Here is a 15,834-nt window from a genome sequence, read left to right as displayed (position 1 = left end):
TGCCTGGAAGCCCTGGGATATGTGTCTAGGTATTAGTGAGCAGCAGGAAAGTGGGAGGCAGTGGGAGCTTCCAGAAAGTGGAATTGATAGAATGCAGGACCCTGTCAGGACAGGGTTCTTGTGGGGATTAGGCTGGGAGTCCTGGGAGGGGAAGCAGTGGGAGGCAGTGCAGGGGCAACTGGCTGAGGAGTAGCAGTTTGGGTCTGGACATTGGCTGATTGATCTTTGAAGAGGTTAGAGAATGCCAAGCCTGGGGACACACACCAGTAAGGATGTGTGTCCTCAAGGATGTAGGGCCTGTACCTGGGGGTGAGGTAGGGTTATTACATGGAGGAGGAAGTATTTTATGGTGACTGATTGTGGGCATTGGTTAGAGAGAAACTTCCTTTTGTTATTAAGCATATTGAAATAGCAAATATGAAATCCAGGTTCTGAAAAACATTTAGCACTTTTTTTTCCTCAATGAGGAGTCTCCTGCAAACTTGTGACTTTTTCACCATAGTCAATAGGTCATAGCTGGTTGGTAGGGTTTCATTGTTTTGTATACCAGTGACTTCTGTAATTTAAAACAAGCTTACCTTGCCCAAAGCTCTTTTTATATCTCTTCTGGTACTTTGAATTTTATTTTACCTTTGCCAATAAACAGTGTCTTTCCACTGACATTTGTCATCAAGTTGTGCAAGCTGAGTACTCAGTAACTTTGCTCTCTGTCCCATTCAATGTTTTAAGCTCACCCATCTTAAAAACTACCTTGCCACTGAAAAGCTGAATATCCAGGTGTCCTGGTGTAAATGCCAGTGTGTTGCACTTTGTACCCTTAGCCCCCAACAACCACAGCATGCCAAGATGGAGGATCCTATCTTGTTGAGACCTACAGCTCCAGGAGCAAAGCCTCTTCCATTTTTGTGCTTGAAGGGAAGAAGGAACCCTCAATGCTGGCAGCTGGCTTGGATCAGGGAGGCCCGGCAATTGAGAAGCAAGATATCACAGGAGCTAGAATAGTGTCTGGATCTTCTAAGAGAGCCTGCAGTGTCGGCCCCTCCCTCAAATTTCACAGGTTGCTTCTCTGGGAGCTCAGGTGTATGCCTGAAGCAAGTGAGGTTGATCAGCACCGTGAAGTGGATCTTCTCAAAATCACAAGTAGAAAGAGAAAAAGGAAAGACCAATATCTAAGATCAGTGTTGTTAAGAAACAGATGCATAGGGGCTGGGGTTGTGGCTCAGCGGTAGAGCACTCACCTTGCACATGTGAGACCCTGGGTTCGATCCTCAGCACCACATAAAAATAAATAAGTGAAATAAAGGTATTGTGTGCAACTACAAGTAAAAAATAATTTTTTTTAAAAAAAGAAAGAAACAGATGCTTAGTGCTAGTCTGACTTACTCATATATTGAGGTTTGGGGTTGAGAGAACAGGAAGTTGTTCTGACCAAGGAAGTAGAAGCTGTGAATGGATGGGGTCTTCATATTTTTGAAAAAGTAGAATTGTCTGGTGATTGGTCTTTGGCTGACACCATGCACCCCATTTTCCATGAACATCAACTCTGCTGCTGGTGACATCAGCATTCAGCTCATGGGCCATTATCAATGTGTGCCTCTTTGGTAGCTCTGTTTGGATGTGTGGAAGTTCCTGCAGTACTGTTTGCTAGTCAAGACATGATGTTGTTGGTCCTGGTGCATTAGCAGCTGATCAGAGCAGACTGTGTACTTGCATCTGTATTGGAGAACCAGCCTTTGAACATGGACTTGAGGATATTTGAGGAAGGAAGCTGTGACATACAGCAGAATTTGAGCAAAAACAAAGATGGCAATATGGTTATTGATATTGTACTTGGGATAGACATTTCAGAACCCAACAATCTGCCAATAGATGTGAAAACCATGACTGAAGTGAAGAAAGGGAGGAGTTCTGGCGTTCTTCTGAGAGAGTGCCAGTAGCCCTCCACTCACTCACTGCGCTCTGTACTGCCTTCTGGCGACTTATGAAGGAATTCTCTCCATAGCCTCAGTTGATACATGTGCAATGTTTCTTTCCTCTGGCAATGAAATCATATGATGTTTTTTAGGGCATAAATATTGTTTTTAATTTATTCCTCATTGAGAGAGAATTCTCAGAAACTTCAGGGCATTTTTATATATTCCAAAGTACACTTCATCCTGTAGCTACTGCTTTACCCTCTTAAGTCTTTGTAACCAGTCAGGTGGCTCATCACTGTGTGATCTTCTTTCTATTTTTATGTGATCCTGTTTGTTCTTAATTTTTCTCTCTACCTTTTTCATAGGGTATAAAACCTTCAACCCTTTGCATTCTGTGTCTGATTATGTCACTGATCATGTCATTCCTTGTTCCGTTCATAACTTTGCTGGACATAGCAGTCTTGGTTGGTAAGTATATACTTTCAAAGCTTGGAATACTTTATTCCAAACCCCCTTGATTTTAGAGTCTGAGGTGAGAAGTTTGAAGTGAAGCTTATGAACATAAATATAATGAAATTTATACAAACAAATATAATTTTATATAAATGTGACCTAATGTTTTTCATGTGTATCTTTTACTATTTTTCTTTATTTCCATTGTTAGATCCTTTGATTATAATATGTCTTGCAGAGCTGCTTTTTATCTTAATGTTTTTTCTTTGGGATTCTGTATGTATAGTGTATGTATATGTCTATCTTATTTTTAATGTTTGAAGTTTTTTTTAGTGTTATTTTATCAAAAAGGTTGACACCAGTATCCTGAATCTCTATGTTCTTCTCCAACTTTGGCCAAGATTTTCTATTTGACCTTGAGCCCAAAGCAGTGGTGTTTGTCAGCCATGTACTCAAGGTTTTGAAAATGTAAGGAAAAATAAACTTTCCTTCTTAAAATTGTTGTATGATATATTAGTCATATTAATAGATAATTATTAACAGGGAAGGAGATACTTTTTAATCAAAATTTTGAGCTTTTGTGTTTTTTTTTTCAGTTTATTCTTTTCCAGGTTTTAAGGCTATTTTGAAGTGGAACTTAATGTATCGCAATTTTATATATTAAGATTTACATTTTCATTTATACTGGTTTTGCTTCAATGTTGAGTTTCTCTTCAAAGTCAAATTGGAAAAAATTGATTGAGACTATAAATTTGATCCATTAGATCCTCCAGGATATATTCTTATTTAATATACATAAGCTTATCTCAAATGATTTGGAGAGTTCTTAAGGCTGGGCTACTTGATTTGAAGAGAAGGAAAATATAAATTAAAAGCCTCAAGTTATAAATGCATTTTAGAACCAACTCATATCCTTCTCAGCTATATTGGTGTTTATATATTGTGACTTGTTAACCACCTGTGGGAAATTTCACTGAGCTGTTCCAATTATTATCTTGCAACTGTTGTTTTAATATTAAGTGATATTTTTCTCGAGACAAATCATAAGTATGTTTTCCACTGATATTTTGAGAGCCATATTCACTACACAGTTTTTACATAACAGATACTTTTACCTGTAAATCTATTTTCTGACAGGGTACAGTAAGCAAATGTTTTGTGGATTTGTATGGAAAATTAAATAACTCTACCCAATGGAAAATATAAACATTTGACCATGTATCTGAATCAAAAACATCAAGGTATGTTTCTATTGTAGATGTAATAAAATAAGATTTTGAATCACTCCTTCTTCATACTTATAAACCATTCTTTTAAAAATGATTGTAGTAGAGTGACATGAATTTAATGAAATTCTTAAAACTATATGAGCATCTCAATTACAGTTGAATGGCATTCCCTTGTCTCTCATTAATACTTGACCATATGACACAGAATGAGAATTCAGTAATGAACTTTCCTATGGTTGGAAGAATGATTGATATTAGTATAGAAACAGAAGATCTGTCCTTGAACCATAAATGCTCTTCAGCAGGGAGTAAATGCTCATATAATTAAATACCTATAACTATAAGCTACCATAACTTCTATATTATGATATGTAAGTAAGTCATTTTATGTTGCCTTTATAAGGTATGTGGGTAAGGTTACTTTTATAGTTTTCTATTTTTTGATTCTTATTCATTGTTATTCAGAAAGTTTTTCCTTGGAACCTATTTTCACATGTAGCAGTATTTTGGATGCTGGAAAATATATAATAGCATTTTTATTTGGTATTTAATATATTTACTTTTAATATTGGACAGGTTGTCTATCCCATTCTGTTTTAGAACATGAATATATCTGTAGGGATATCAAATTGGGGTTAAAATAAATAAAGGACCCAAACAAAAAGCACTTCAGTTAGAAAACCACAAGCCATTATATAAAGAGCATAAGTTATGCTGTCTTTAGTTAAGTGGGTCCACATTTGGAAGGTCAGGGGCTCACCCTGCTTATGAATAGGTTGAGTTCTTTTGTAAGTCTTGAGTGTCATAATCTATCTATCTATCTATCTATCTATCTATCTATCTATCTATCTATGTCTATGTTTAGTACAGTAATTTAAATATGCAGAAAAACTTACACATACATGTGTACGTATGTAATAGGGCTTCCAAGAGACAGAACATCATTAAATGATTATAGATATTTGTAGATTTTTAAGCTGAAACAATGTTCACACTGGCTATTTTTTTTTCAACATTTTTAAAATTTGTGCATTATAATTGTACATAACAAGGATTTGTGTTATATATTTATACATGCACAAAATTTAACAATATAATTTGGCCAGTATTGCTTCCCAGCACTTCTTCCCTCCCTGCCTACCTCTCAACCCTTGGTCTTTTTCTTTAATTATCTCCCCTTGATTTTCCTGAGATCATCCCCAACACCTTTCTATTTATTTTTCCATTCTAGCTTGCACATATGAGAGAATGCATATGATCTTTTATCATCTAAGTTTGACTTATTTTGTTTAATATTATGGTCTCCATCTATTTTCCTGCAGATGACATAATTTCATTTATTTTATGGCTGAGTAAAGTTTCATATTATCTCACTTCTTTTTGAATTCCTAGCATTAGGCACACAGGGAAGCTAGTGTTAGTCCATCATGTTGATGATAGTAATAGCGCAGCCCTCCGTTCTCATTCGCCTCCAATTTTGGTGTTCCTCATGTGTGCCTGCCATGATCCTTTGGGTGATCTTTCATCCTTGTGGTGGAATAGTATAACTTGCAGTAAGGATGAAGGATACTAAGCCAGAGAAGGAAACAGATGGCTGTGGAGGGAACCCCATTAGTTTGACTCCATGCCCATTATCTTTTTTCTTTGAGAAGCGTGGGTGCCAATTTTAAGCCAGAAAATGTCTGCAGTATGAGGATTGCCTTCATCTTATAAAATTTTATTCTTCTTGTATGTATCACAGTATTTTTCACATGTGAACTATAATTCTGTATGTAGTATAATTTTGATAATTATTTGACTTTCTCATTTTTTCTGGTTGGGGATATGTTAGTATTGTAATAAGGTTTTTCATTAATGAAATAGGTGGATTGGATCAGGTGATTTCTAATTCTGATTTCATCTTTGATACACCTTTTAATCTTTTACAGTTATTTGATATGTGTTTCTTTTTTCCTGAGCACCTAAAAACATTTTTTATTCATTCCATTTAGTTGTACATGGCAGTGGAATGCTCTTTGAGACATCATACATAAATGGAGCATAACTTCTCATTCTTCTGGTTGTACATGACGTAGACTCACTGATCATGTAGTCATATATGCACATAGGGTAATTATGTCAGATCCATTCTGCTATTCTTCCTACCTCCATTCCTTTCCCCCTTCCTTCACTCCCCTCTGCCTTATTCACAGTACCTCTGTTCGTCCCTAGGAACCCCAGCCCTTATTGTCAATTAGCATCTGAAATTCAGTGAAAACATTCAGCCTTTGGTTCTTTGGGATTAGTTAATTTTGTTAAGCATGATATTCTCCAGTTCTATTCATTTATCACCAAATTCCATAATTTCATTCTTATTTAAGGCTGAGTAATATCTGGTTGTGTATGTATACCACATTTTCTTTATTCATTCATATGTTGAAAGGCACTTAGACAGGTTTCATAGTTTAGCTATAACATTGATGTGGCTGCATCACTGTAGTATTCTGACTTTCAATCCTTTGGGTATGAACTGAGAAGTGGGATAACTGGGTCAATTCCAAGTTTTCTGAGGAATCTCCATGCTGCTTTTCATAATGATAAATTGAAAATTTGCCTTCCCACCAGCAAGGTATGAATGAACCTTTTTTCCTACATCCCCCCAACATTTATTGGTGCTTGAATTCCTGATAATTGCCATTCTGACTGAAGTGAGATGAAATCTCAGTGTAGATTTGACTTGCATTTTTATAATTACTAAAGATGAACGTTTTTTCATATATTTGTTGATGGTATTTTTTTCTGCTGTGCAGTGTCTGTTCAGATCCTTAGTCCATTTATTGATTGGGTGGCTGTTATTGTTGTTGTTATTATTAATATTATTATTAGTAGTAGTATAAAGTTTTTGAGTTCTTCATATATCCTGGAGATTAATGCTGAAACTGACGTGCAGGTGGTAAAGATTTTCTCCTGTTCGGTAGGCTTTCTCTTCATATTATTGTTTCTTGAGCTGAGAAGAATATTTTAAAGGCTGCTTCTTTGATTCCATCCCATTTATTGATTGTTGATTTTACTTCTTGTGCTGTTCTGGTGTTGTTAAGAAAGTAAGTTCCTAAGCTTACATTCCTACTTTTTCTTCAGTTAGTTGCATGGTCTCTATGTTCTAATGCCTAAGTCCTTGATCCACTTTGAGTTGTGTGCAGGATGAGAAGTAGGGGTTTAATTTCATTTTGCTACATGTGTATTTCAAGTTTTCCCAGCACCATTTGTTGAAAATGCTATCTTTTCTTCAGTGTTTGTTTCTGGTGCTGTTTTATAATATTAGATAACTGTACTTGTGTGGGTTTTTCTCTGTGTCTTCTCTTCTTTACCATGGTTCTGGTACTGATTGTAATGCCTCCTGCATCACTTTTCTTGCTAATGACTGCTTTGCCTATTCTGATTCTCTAATATTTCCAAATGAGTTTTATGGGTGATTTTTCTATTTCTACAAAGGAACTCATTGGTATTTTTATAGGAATTGCATTGAATCTGCAAAGCACTTTGGGTAGTATGGTTAATTTGACAATATTAATTCTGCCTAAGATAGGCAGAATTAGGGCCTGGGAGATCTGTCCATCTTCAAAGGTCTTTAATTTCTTTCTTCAGTATTCTGTAGTTTTCATTGTAGAACTATTTCATACCTTTTCTTGTATATATTCCAAAGTATTATATTGTTTTCTGAGGCTATTTTGAATAGGATATTTTTCTAATTTCTCTTTCAGTTCATTTGCCATTGATATATAGGTACATAAATTATTTATGGGTGCTAATAACCCAATGAATTTTGATGTATTGTATGCCTGTTCCCATTTATTTCTGAAATTTTTTTCTCCCCTGATTGTATCTGTTATCCAATCCTAATCCAGAGTTGTATATTTTAACCTCCAGGCATTAAAATGTTTCTTTCTTGTCATTAACTTCTTATTTCTTTCATTTATGATTTTATAGGGTTCAAGAAGTTATCTCTATTTCTTGTATTTACCTTGTACTCAAAAATATGATTTTTTTTTTTTTTTTTGGTTCAAGGGATTGAACTCAGAGGCACTTGACAATTGAGCCACATCCCCAGCCTTATTTAGATACAGGATCTCACTGAATTGCTTAGCACCTTTTGTTTGCTGAGGCTGGCTTTGAACTTGCAATCCTTCAGTCTTAGATTCCTGAGCTGCTGGGATTACAGGTGTGCTCCACCACGCCTGACAATATGAACTATTTCAAAGAATGGTCATTGTTTCATGGAGAAGCAAATGAATTTATTGTTGATGGATTAAATAGTCCATAGATGTCTGTTCAGTCTATTTGATTAATGTTTTCCATTTAGTTCTGAAGAATCTAAGCTGGCAAGTTTTTCTTTTTGGGTGGGCATGGTACAGAAAGGTTTCCCCAAACCTCAGCAGTGCAAAGAGTATGCAGTGTGGTCCTCACAAGGCCTTTCATCTGCCACGAAAACTCTGTGTTCCATATATGGCTCCCTCCAATTGTCACCTCAACCAGCCCCCCAACACTAGACCATTTTATAGGAATCTTGTTTTGTTTAAAAGCATTGACCCAGGTGTTGGGTATATGGCCTAGTGGTAGAGTGCTTTAGCATGTATGAGAACCTGAGTATGGTGCTTATCTCTTTAAAAAAATGACTTGCCAAAATTATTTTTGCCAATGAAAAAGCTTATCAAGGGAGATTGAGGGATACTGGCTGATGTGGCCCTATGCAGAGGTCCTGACCTGAAAGCCTAGAGAAGCAGAGAGTCCATGAGTGTCTCCATGCATCTATTCACTCATTTTGCAAATTTGACTGAGTCCTGGAAGATAAAGTGCAAGTCAGTTATGTAGGTTAGAACAGTGTCCAAGATAGTATGTCTGGTCTCCTTCATTTCAGTTAATATTTAGGGGTAAAACAAATTAAGTACAATAAATACAATGAAGAAGGCCCTGTAAAGGACACAAACTAGGCATTCAGTGTTCACGGTTCCAAGACTGGCTTGCTTCTGAGTGAGGGCTTCATTGTCCTGTGATGGCAGGAAAAGTGGGAGCAAGGTGCTACCAGAGGCATTGGATGAAGTGCAGGGATATGAAATAATGCCACAGGCCCTGAGGGGAGGGAGCGAGATCAAGGGAGGGTACAAAAGGATTACGGAGATCATTGCCTGGTCATGGGGACTGTGGACCATGGTGAGTATTTTGAACTTTATTCTAAGAGGAATAGGAAGTCATCTGTGCCTGAATCAGGGTGGGTGTCATGGGTTGGCTCCTGGTATAAACTTTCTTCATTGAACTGATTTTGTTTTAACCCAACTGTTATGTTGTTCTCCCATTTTCATTATATCAAGGTCTCTAATTTTGTTGGACCATTCATTTAATGAAGACTTTTTGTGTTCCTTGTGTTACCACGTTTCTCTGATTCTTCTTGACCCTAGTAGCTTGAAAAGGTGCATGCACATTTGAAGAAACCATTACTTCTTCCAGACTTAAGGACTTATTTGAGGATGGAAAAGCTTTTTCCTGCAGAGCAGTATGGGAGGACAAGCTGACCTAGTATAGCACTGGTCTAGTGGCATGGAGCAACATCTTTGTTATCTGAGGTTGAAGGATGCATTGCTTCTCTTTTAGCAGGCACAACTGTTGGTAACATGAGAACCTTCATGGTCATTGGTGGCTAGAGCTATGGGAAATCTAGAGTTGCTATGAGGACTAGCTGGGTCATAGATAGTGCCTCTAGATCCATGCAGAGAAGACTAGAAAAGGTGAAAGACATATGGGCCAGGCATTGTGCACACTTTGGTGCAGTGTCAGCTGCAGGCATGTGCAATGTAGACAGGCTACCTGTGGGCAGAGAAGTAGTAATGAAAAGCTAGGACCAAGGACAGAAGCCAGGGCTGGCAAAGAGGGCCTATGAGGTGGGACCTAGTTTGTTAAAGCATAGGACTGTAAGATCAGATCTGATTGTAGACACATAGGGCTTCAGGGAAGGACCAGAAGTAGAGCTTTGCCTGGCTGCTGTGTATCTACAGATCTGGGGCCTGATCATGGATGCATAAAGCTAGAAACCTCACCTGTGAATTGAAGTACGGTGGCAGGGACATGGAGGTGTTGAGGATGGTTGTAAACATGCACTATTTTTTTGTGAGTGGAACTGAGGAGAAACGTGTGCAGTGGCACAGAACAACTCTCTTCAGGCAAAGCTACATGGTGGTGGGGATGGTTAATGGGACTCTGGGTGCTTACATATGTTAATAACACCATGAAACAGAGCTGGTGACATGTGTATGTAACTTCAGAGGCTGCTAAATATGGCGAGCAGTGGCTGGTGGCAGGTGTTGGAAGTGGTATTGTGCATGTGCAACTGCCAGTCCAACATCTGGCAGTGTGCATGGATATGGCTGCAGGTGTACACCCATCACATGGGATTGTGCCTCCAGTATGGGCTGCAGCCTTCATGTTCTCTTGCACAGGAAAAGGCTGTTTGGTGACCTTGAGTCTGGATTTGTGGCAACTCTAGCTGAGGTTACCTTGGGTAGGCAGAATCTAGAGGTAGTGGTACAGGTGCTTGGAGACTGTGAATGCAAACACCTTTGAGGCTTTTTGTAGTAGAGAAAGATGCAGGGTTCCTCTGTGGCTGTTGGTTTCCTCAGTGGCAAAACCTACTGCAGTCTGTTTGGAGAAAGCACCTGAAGTATGTAATGGCAAACCCTGAGGGAACACCAGAAATGAAGGCTAGAGTTGTTTACAGAAGGAGACAGTGCAGAGGTTGTGGGGGTTCTGGGCACAGTAGCCACTGGGGACCATGATTTCTTCGGCTGCAAGTTGATCCATGTGTTGCACCACTTCTTCTTTGTTTCGGGTCATCTCCAAATAGCTCATCTCTTCTTCTCTGCTCAGTAATCTGGATCGGGAGAAATCAAATCAGAACATTTTGGTACTACACTGGAAAGCCTAGGGTGATGGTTGTTACACTATTCTCCTTTTGCTTTTGAGTGGAACTGGTGGGCTGTTTACTCCCTCTTTGTGTTGAGCAGAGCTATGTCAGGGAGTGGATGATGCAGCAGAGTGACACTAAAATTGCTTTTGGCGCAGTTATTCTGTTGTTTTCTTCTAATCTGTTGCTTTAAATTAAATGCATTCCTGAATTTTTCCAGATTTTTTTAATGGACATCTTAAGTCAGGGATCTCCTTTTCTGCCATTTACTGAATAAAGTAATAGGAAGAGTGCAGTATTTGTTTCCTGCTGTGGACATAGGCAGCTGTGCAATGGCAGAGAGGATGAGTCCTGCCCACCCAGGTCTGGGTGTGGGGGGTTCTCACCTGCCCGCCATTGAGGCCCCCCTGATTCTGGTGGGTCATCTCACTCACTGTATGGGTCTTGGGGGGGTCTCAGAGGAGTCCCACCTGGTTCTTGGTGGGGTCTGTACAGAATAGCCAGGCGCTGATCACAGTACAGGGGGCGGAGCTTCCAGGAGCCAATCACCTAGGGCCATGCAGATTCTGGAATGTGCATTTGTGTTTATCAGTGTCACCTGGCAACGACTATTTTGCCAGTTGGTTGGCAGATAGGTAATGGCAGACCTGCTTTGGTAGGCCACTTAACAGAGGTTGTTACCTAATTGTCTTTAGGATGGATAGAGCCTGGAGAAAGTTTGTTTATATAAGCCTGGGAATCAAGTTTTTCGGATATAACCCTCTTGGGAAGATCCACCAGGCTGCCAAAAATTGTGAACTGGGAAGAATTAAGCGTTATCTGGGACGTGGATGTCCTGTTGATGGCACCGATCATAAAAATAGGTAATAGGGTCTGGGAGGCCAGGGACTGAGGGGTAAGGGACCAATGGGCTGATGGAATTGAAGCCGGTACCATCCAGGCTGTGCCAATGGGAGCAGAGCAGAAAGGATACCAGTTCTCCTTTCACCAGAATATTTGACTTTAATATCCTGTGGAGTCCTCAATATCCAGGACCTGCACACCTTGGGAGTTCAGTACCCAGAACTTCTAATGGGCAGCTAAACAAAACCAAATTTATAACTGGTTTCCCAGACACTTAAAATTTCCCTGTAAGGTCACTGATTTAAAAAAAAATAAACACAACAGCTTTTAATGTACACATTTTCAAAAGCATTGAAAAATTTTCAGATGTAATCTATTACCTGTTGTGTCCCAAGAGCCTCACAAGAACTCTGAATTGGGAAGATGGCTCCATGTTCTTTCTTCTTTTTTATATTTTAAAATTCCTTCACACTAGTATATTTAGGGGTGTGTCTTCCACCTCTAAAAATAAGATTTTACTTATTTCTCACATGCTTCACTCACTAATTTATGAAATTCTTAGGATAACTTGGTGTCATCTTGATCATCCAACCATTTTCATAACAACAGTGTTGACAAGCCCTGAATTTTCTGCAAATACTTCATTAACTTCAGTTAGTGAAGTTAACTACCTTTAGCTACCTTTCCACAGAGGACACTAGAGTTCACTGGCAGCTTTCACACTTTCCAGAACACCAAACACAACATGCTTTTTCAATTTTGTTATCACTTTAGACTAAAGTAAAAAAGCATCTGCCAAAAGCTTCTCGCACAAAATTCCAAAATTGCTGATTCCACTGTTCCAGTACCCTTTCCTGTAGTTATCCATTACTGTGTATCTATACAAGCATGAAGAGTAGAGCATTGGTTGAGAGCATCCAGGCCGTGCAAGCTCTCAGTCACCAGGGCCAAGGGAGTAGCACACAAAGGGTGCCTAGTCTGTACAGTGCTGCCTGCTGCTGCCCTACTGTAGCTTGCCCTACTCTGTTCTGAAGGGACTAAGAGTATCAAAGGTAGGCCCTGCTTGTGGTTTGTGCATTAGAATACTCATTGACCCCAAATGTGAGCTCTCTCTGTGGTTATCAATTACACAAAAAACAAATAAAAATATCTGTACATTTTTTAGTTCCACACGCAGTCATTTAGGGTCATGATGACACTAACAAAATGTTTGCAATGAACAAAGACTTGCCATTCTGTGTATCAAAATACATTATTAACTTTCACAAATTACTTGTTTGCCAATGGCCAAAAGATAAGTGACTGGAACAGGATAAAAAGAATACTCAAATATCTGGAAGGGAGAGTAAAATGGAATTGGTAGGTAGTGGCATGCACAGTTTTAAATGCGGCACAGCAGTTATCATTAAATCATCTATTTGAGGAGCAATAAACAGCTCAAGCCATAATCAACAGCCCAATACCACTACTCTTCAGCTTCAAAATACTGTAGCTGCGAAATTTATTTCATTTGTTAGACTTAAATTCCTTCTATTGCCAAGGACATAAATATTTTTTCTATGTTCATATGTCACTGTCACTTGAGCATCTGTAAAATTAGAGTATTTTATCTGATTAAATTAGAATTCCAAGGTTGGAAATGTAGCTCAATGTTAGAGCACTTCTTGCATGTCAAAGCAAAGGGTAAGGGGGCAATCTCCAGCAAAACAACAACAATAACATTGTCATCATCATCAACATAATAAATTTTAAAAAGAGAGGTAAGAAAAAAAGAAGTCTTCTTTCAAATTCATTATTTCTTAGAATGCCTTTGCCAAAATGAAGAAAGCATTTATGTTTTCTTCTAGTACATTTCTATATAGATGTCCTATAGTGCATTTCATCTATTGTAGATATTACTATACATACATTTCTTATATATATATATTTTATTTTACATATGCAATTATAGGTTAATAATTTTGTTTTCGAGAGAATAGAAGAGAGCAAGTATAAAAGATTATTACTCCTGAAAAAATATTGCTTTACTTTATAAAAGTTTCACATAAAAATACTAAACTTCTCAACTTTAGTATTTTTAAGTGAAACTTTTATAAAGTAAAGCATTAAAGAATTATTCTTTAATTCTATTCATTTGTACTCATAAAATGAATACGTTTTTAATGTGCAAGAACTGCACAGCTACTTATTTTGTATTTGACATATTGTACTATCTCAGAGAACTCTTACATAAAAACTTTCTAGGTGTGACCAGTTAATTAAAACTGACGTGATAGGACTCAATTTCAAATGAAACAGTTCTTCCTCCTTTTCAATCATGCATTCATGGAGGTAAGAAATTGTAAACGTCCCTTGTGAAAAATTAAGACAGTATTAAATACTGAACATTGAAAACACCTGATTCATATATAAATCCCATATATATATATATATATATATATATATATATATATATATATATAATACTGAATTAATTTAACCATATTAATTCATTTGGGTTCTTTTTCCTTTGGCATTGTTTGCTTTCGGTTTGGCCTTTTACTGTTATTATTCAGCCTACTTTACCTATCATACTTTTAAAACTGAATTTTAATGCCATCCATGTCATGAGAACTGCCATAAATCTATGGTTTGTCTCACATTTCACTTAAGGTAAGGCACCATGAATTATGATGGTTCTTTATTTTGTTTATGAAGAAAAAATTAAATGCTGCCAATTGTAGTTGTAATGCAGCCCGAATTATTAGTGGGATTCCATTGTCAGTGTTGTTAAAATGATAAGAAAAAAAATCATCTTAGACTCATTGAAATACATAGTTTTTAAAATATATTTTTAAAAATCACTACAATACTACTAACTTATTAATTGAAATACTCTTAGTTGATAAAAAGCAATAATATTGATTACAATAGCTACCAATTATGGAGCTGTTGCTGGTGCCACAAAATCTTCAGATGTTTTACATAGATTCTCCATTAAACATCCTGGTAGTATTCAGGGAGATACTCATTTTATTCCTTACTTTTTTAGGAAATTGAGGGAGAGTAAGACTGTGGGATAACTAGTACATCACAGAGTCTAAAGTAGAATTCATACTGAAGATGAGCTAAATCTCAAGTCCATCTTCTTTCTAGGCATGTGGGCTGCTCTGCTCTGGGGATGTGGTTCTGTGGTAGAGCCCTTCCTTACCTAGAATGCTTCAGGCCTGGGTTCTATCCCCAGCAATATGAAAACAAAGCAAACAAAAATAAGTAAAATCAATGGAACCAGGCACAGTCGCACATACCCATGATTCCAGTGACTTAGGATGCTGAGGCAAGAGCATTGGAAGTTTAAGACCACAGTGGGCAATTTAGTGAGACCCTGCATCAAAATTGTTTATATAATAAAAATGTGCTTAGGATATGACTCATTAGTTGAGTAACCCAGGGTGCAATCTCCAGCAGTATCAGAAACAAGAAATAAGAAGAAAATGTCAGTGGCATAGGCTGATCATTCATTAATAAAATAAGTAATGACAGCTACTAAATATTGTACCATCTTCATAAGAAAATAGAGGAATTATGAGCTACTTAATGTTTATAATTGCATAAATAGTTGTATATTTCAAAAGGTACCTTATGAATTCCTAATAAAGCTTCTTACTTGCACAGAACCCCTCTACATTATGCCTGTGCCTATGGCAATCCAGCAGTGGTGGCTCTTCTAGTGAAGAGGAAATGTAATGTCGATTTGTGTGACAGTGATGGCAACACACCATTGATGAAGGTAGATATACCAGTGGTTTTGCAGGAAATGAATTTGATGAAATGCTTAGAAAAAAAATTGGTTAATGCCATTTAGTTATAACTAATGAGTAAAACGTGAAATATTTTTCTTGGATTTCCAAAATTTACAATCTATTTCTTGGTTAAAACCAACAGGCCCTACAATATGAGGAAGAGGAATGTGCAATTATTCTTCTAGAACATGGTGCCAATCCAAATGTTCACAACAACAAGGGTGAAACTTCGCTCCACTATGTTATCTTTTATAGGAACACATTAATAGCAACAAAACTGCTTTCATCCAACGCAGATATTGAAGCCAAAAACATGGTATATACATCAATCACTATTATTTTCAAAATATTTAAAATTTTTCTTAAAATTAACAGTAATGCATGTTAAAAATACTGATTATAAGCAAATTTTCTTTTTATTAAAATACTAGCAAATGTTGGAAGTTCTTCTCGTATTCTTCCTCCTTCTTTTGTAGCTCATGTGTGTATTTAGTTTGCCTCCATAAGTTGAATCCACACTTAGAATTCAAGAGACTCATGCAGAAATCTGAACTTCAAGCTTCTGTGAAGGAACCTGATGCGGTCCCCTTGAGCCATAGTACTGTGTGGTGTGGTGTGCAGGGTTTGCCTCCCACATGCTGGGCACACATGTTCTTCAGTTTGCTTCTGGCAACTGCAGC

General features: G+C 37.5%; 1 protein-coding gene across 1 annotated transcript in view; it reads left to right on the top strand.

The window, feature by feature from the left end:
- The window catches only part of LOC308631479 (arf-GAP with SH3 domain, ANK repeat and PH domain-containing protein 1-like), an 88,106-nt gene that overhangs the window by 2,321 nt on the left and 69,951 nt on the right, over positions 1–15,834 (top strand). The window contains exons 3-7 of the mRNA XM_081262726.1: positions 2,282–2,384; positions 2,693–2,837; positions 3,507–3,610; positions 15,027–15,141; positions 15,297–15,470. Coding sequence (XP_081118852.1) covers positions 15,136–15,141; positions 15,297–15,470 — 180 coding nt within the window. The 5' untranslated portion in view covers positions 2,282–2,384; positions 2,693–2,837; positions 3,507–3,610; positions 15,027–15,135. The remainder of the gene's footprint in view (positions 1–2,281; positions 2,385–2,692; positions 2,838–3,506; positions 3,611–15,026; positions 15,142–15,296; positions 15,471–15,834) is intronic.

The sequence above is a fragment of the Spermophilus citellus genome (genome assembly GCF_964194105.1).
Source record: "Spermophilus citellus genome assembly, chromosome: 12".
Classification (NCBI taxonomy): Eukaryota; Metazoa; Chordata; class Mammalia; order Rodentia; family Sciuridae; genus Spermophilus; species Spermophilus citellus.
Note: the sequence above shows the minus strand (reverse complement) of the source record. Positions and strands in the feature narration are given on the sequence as shown.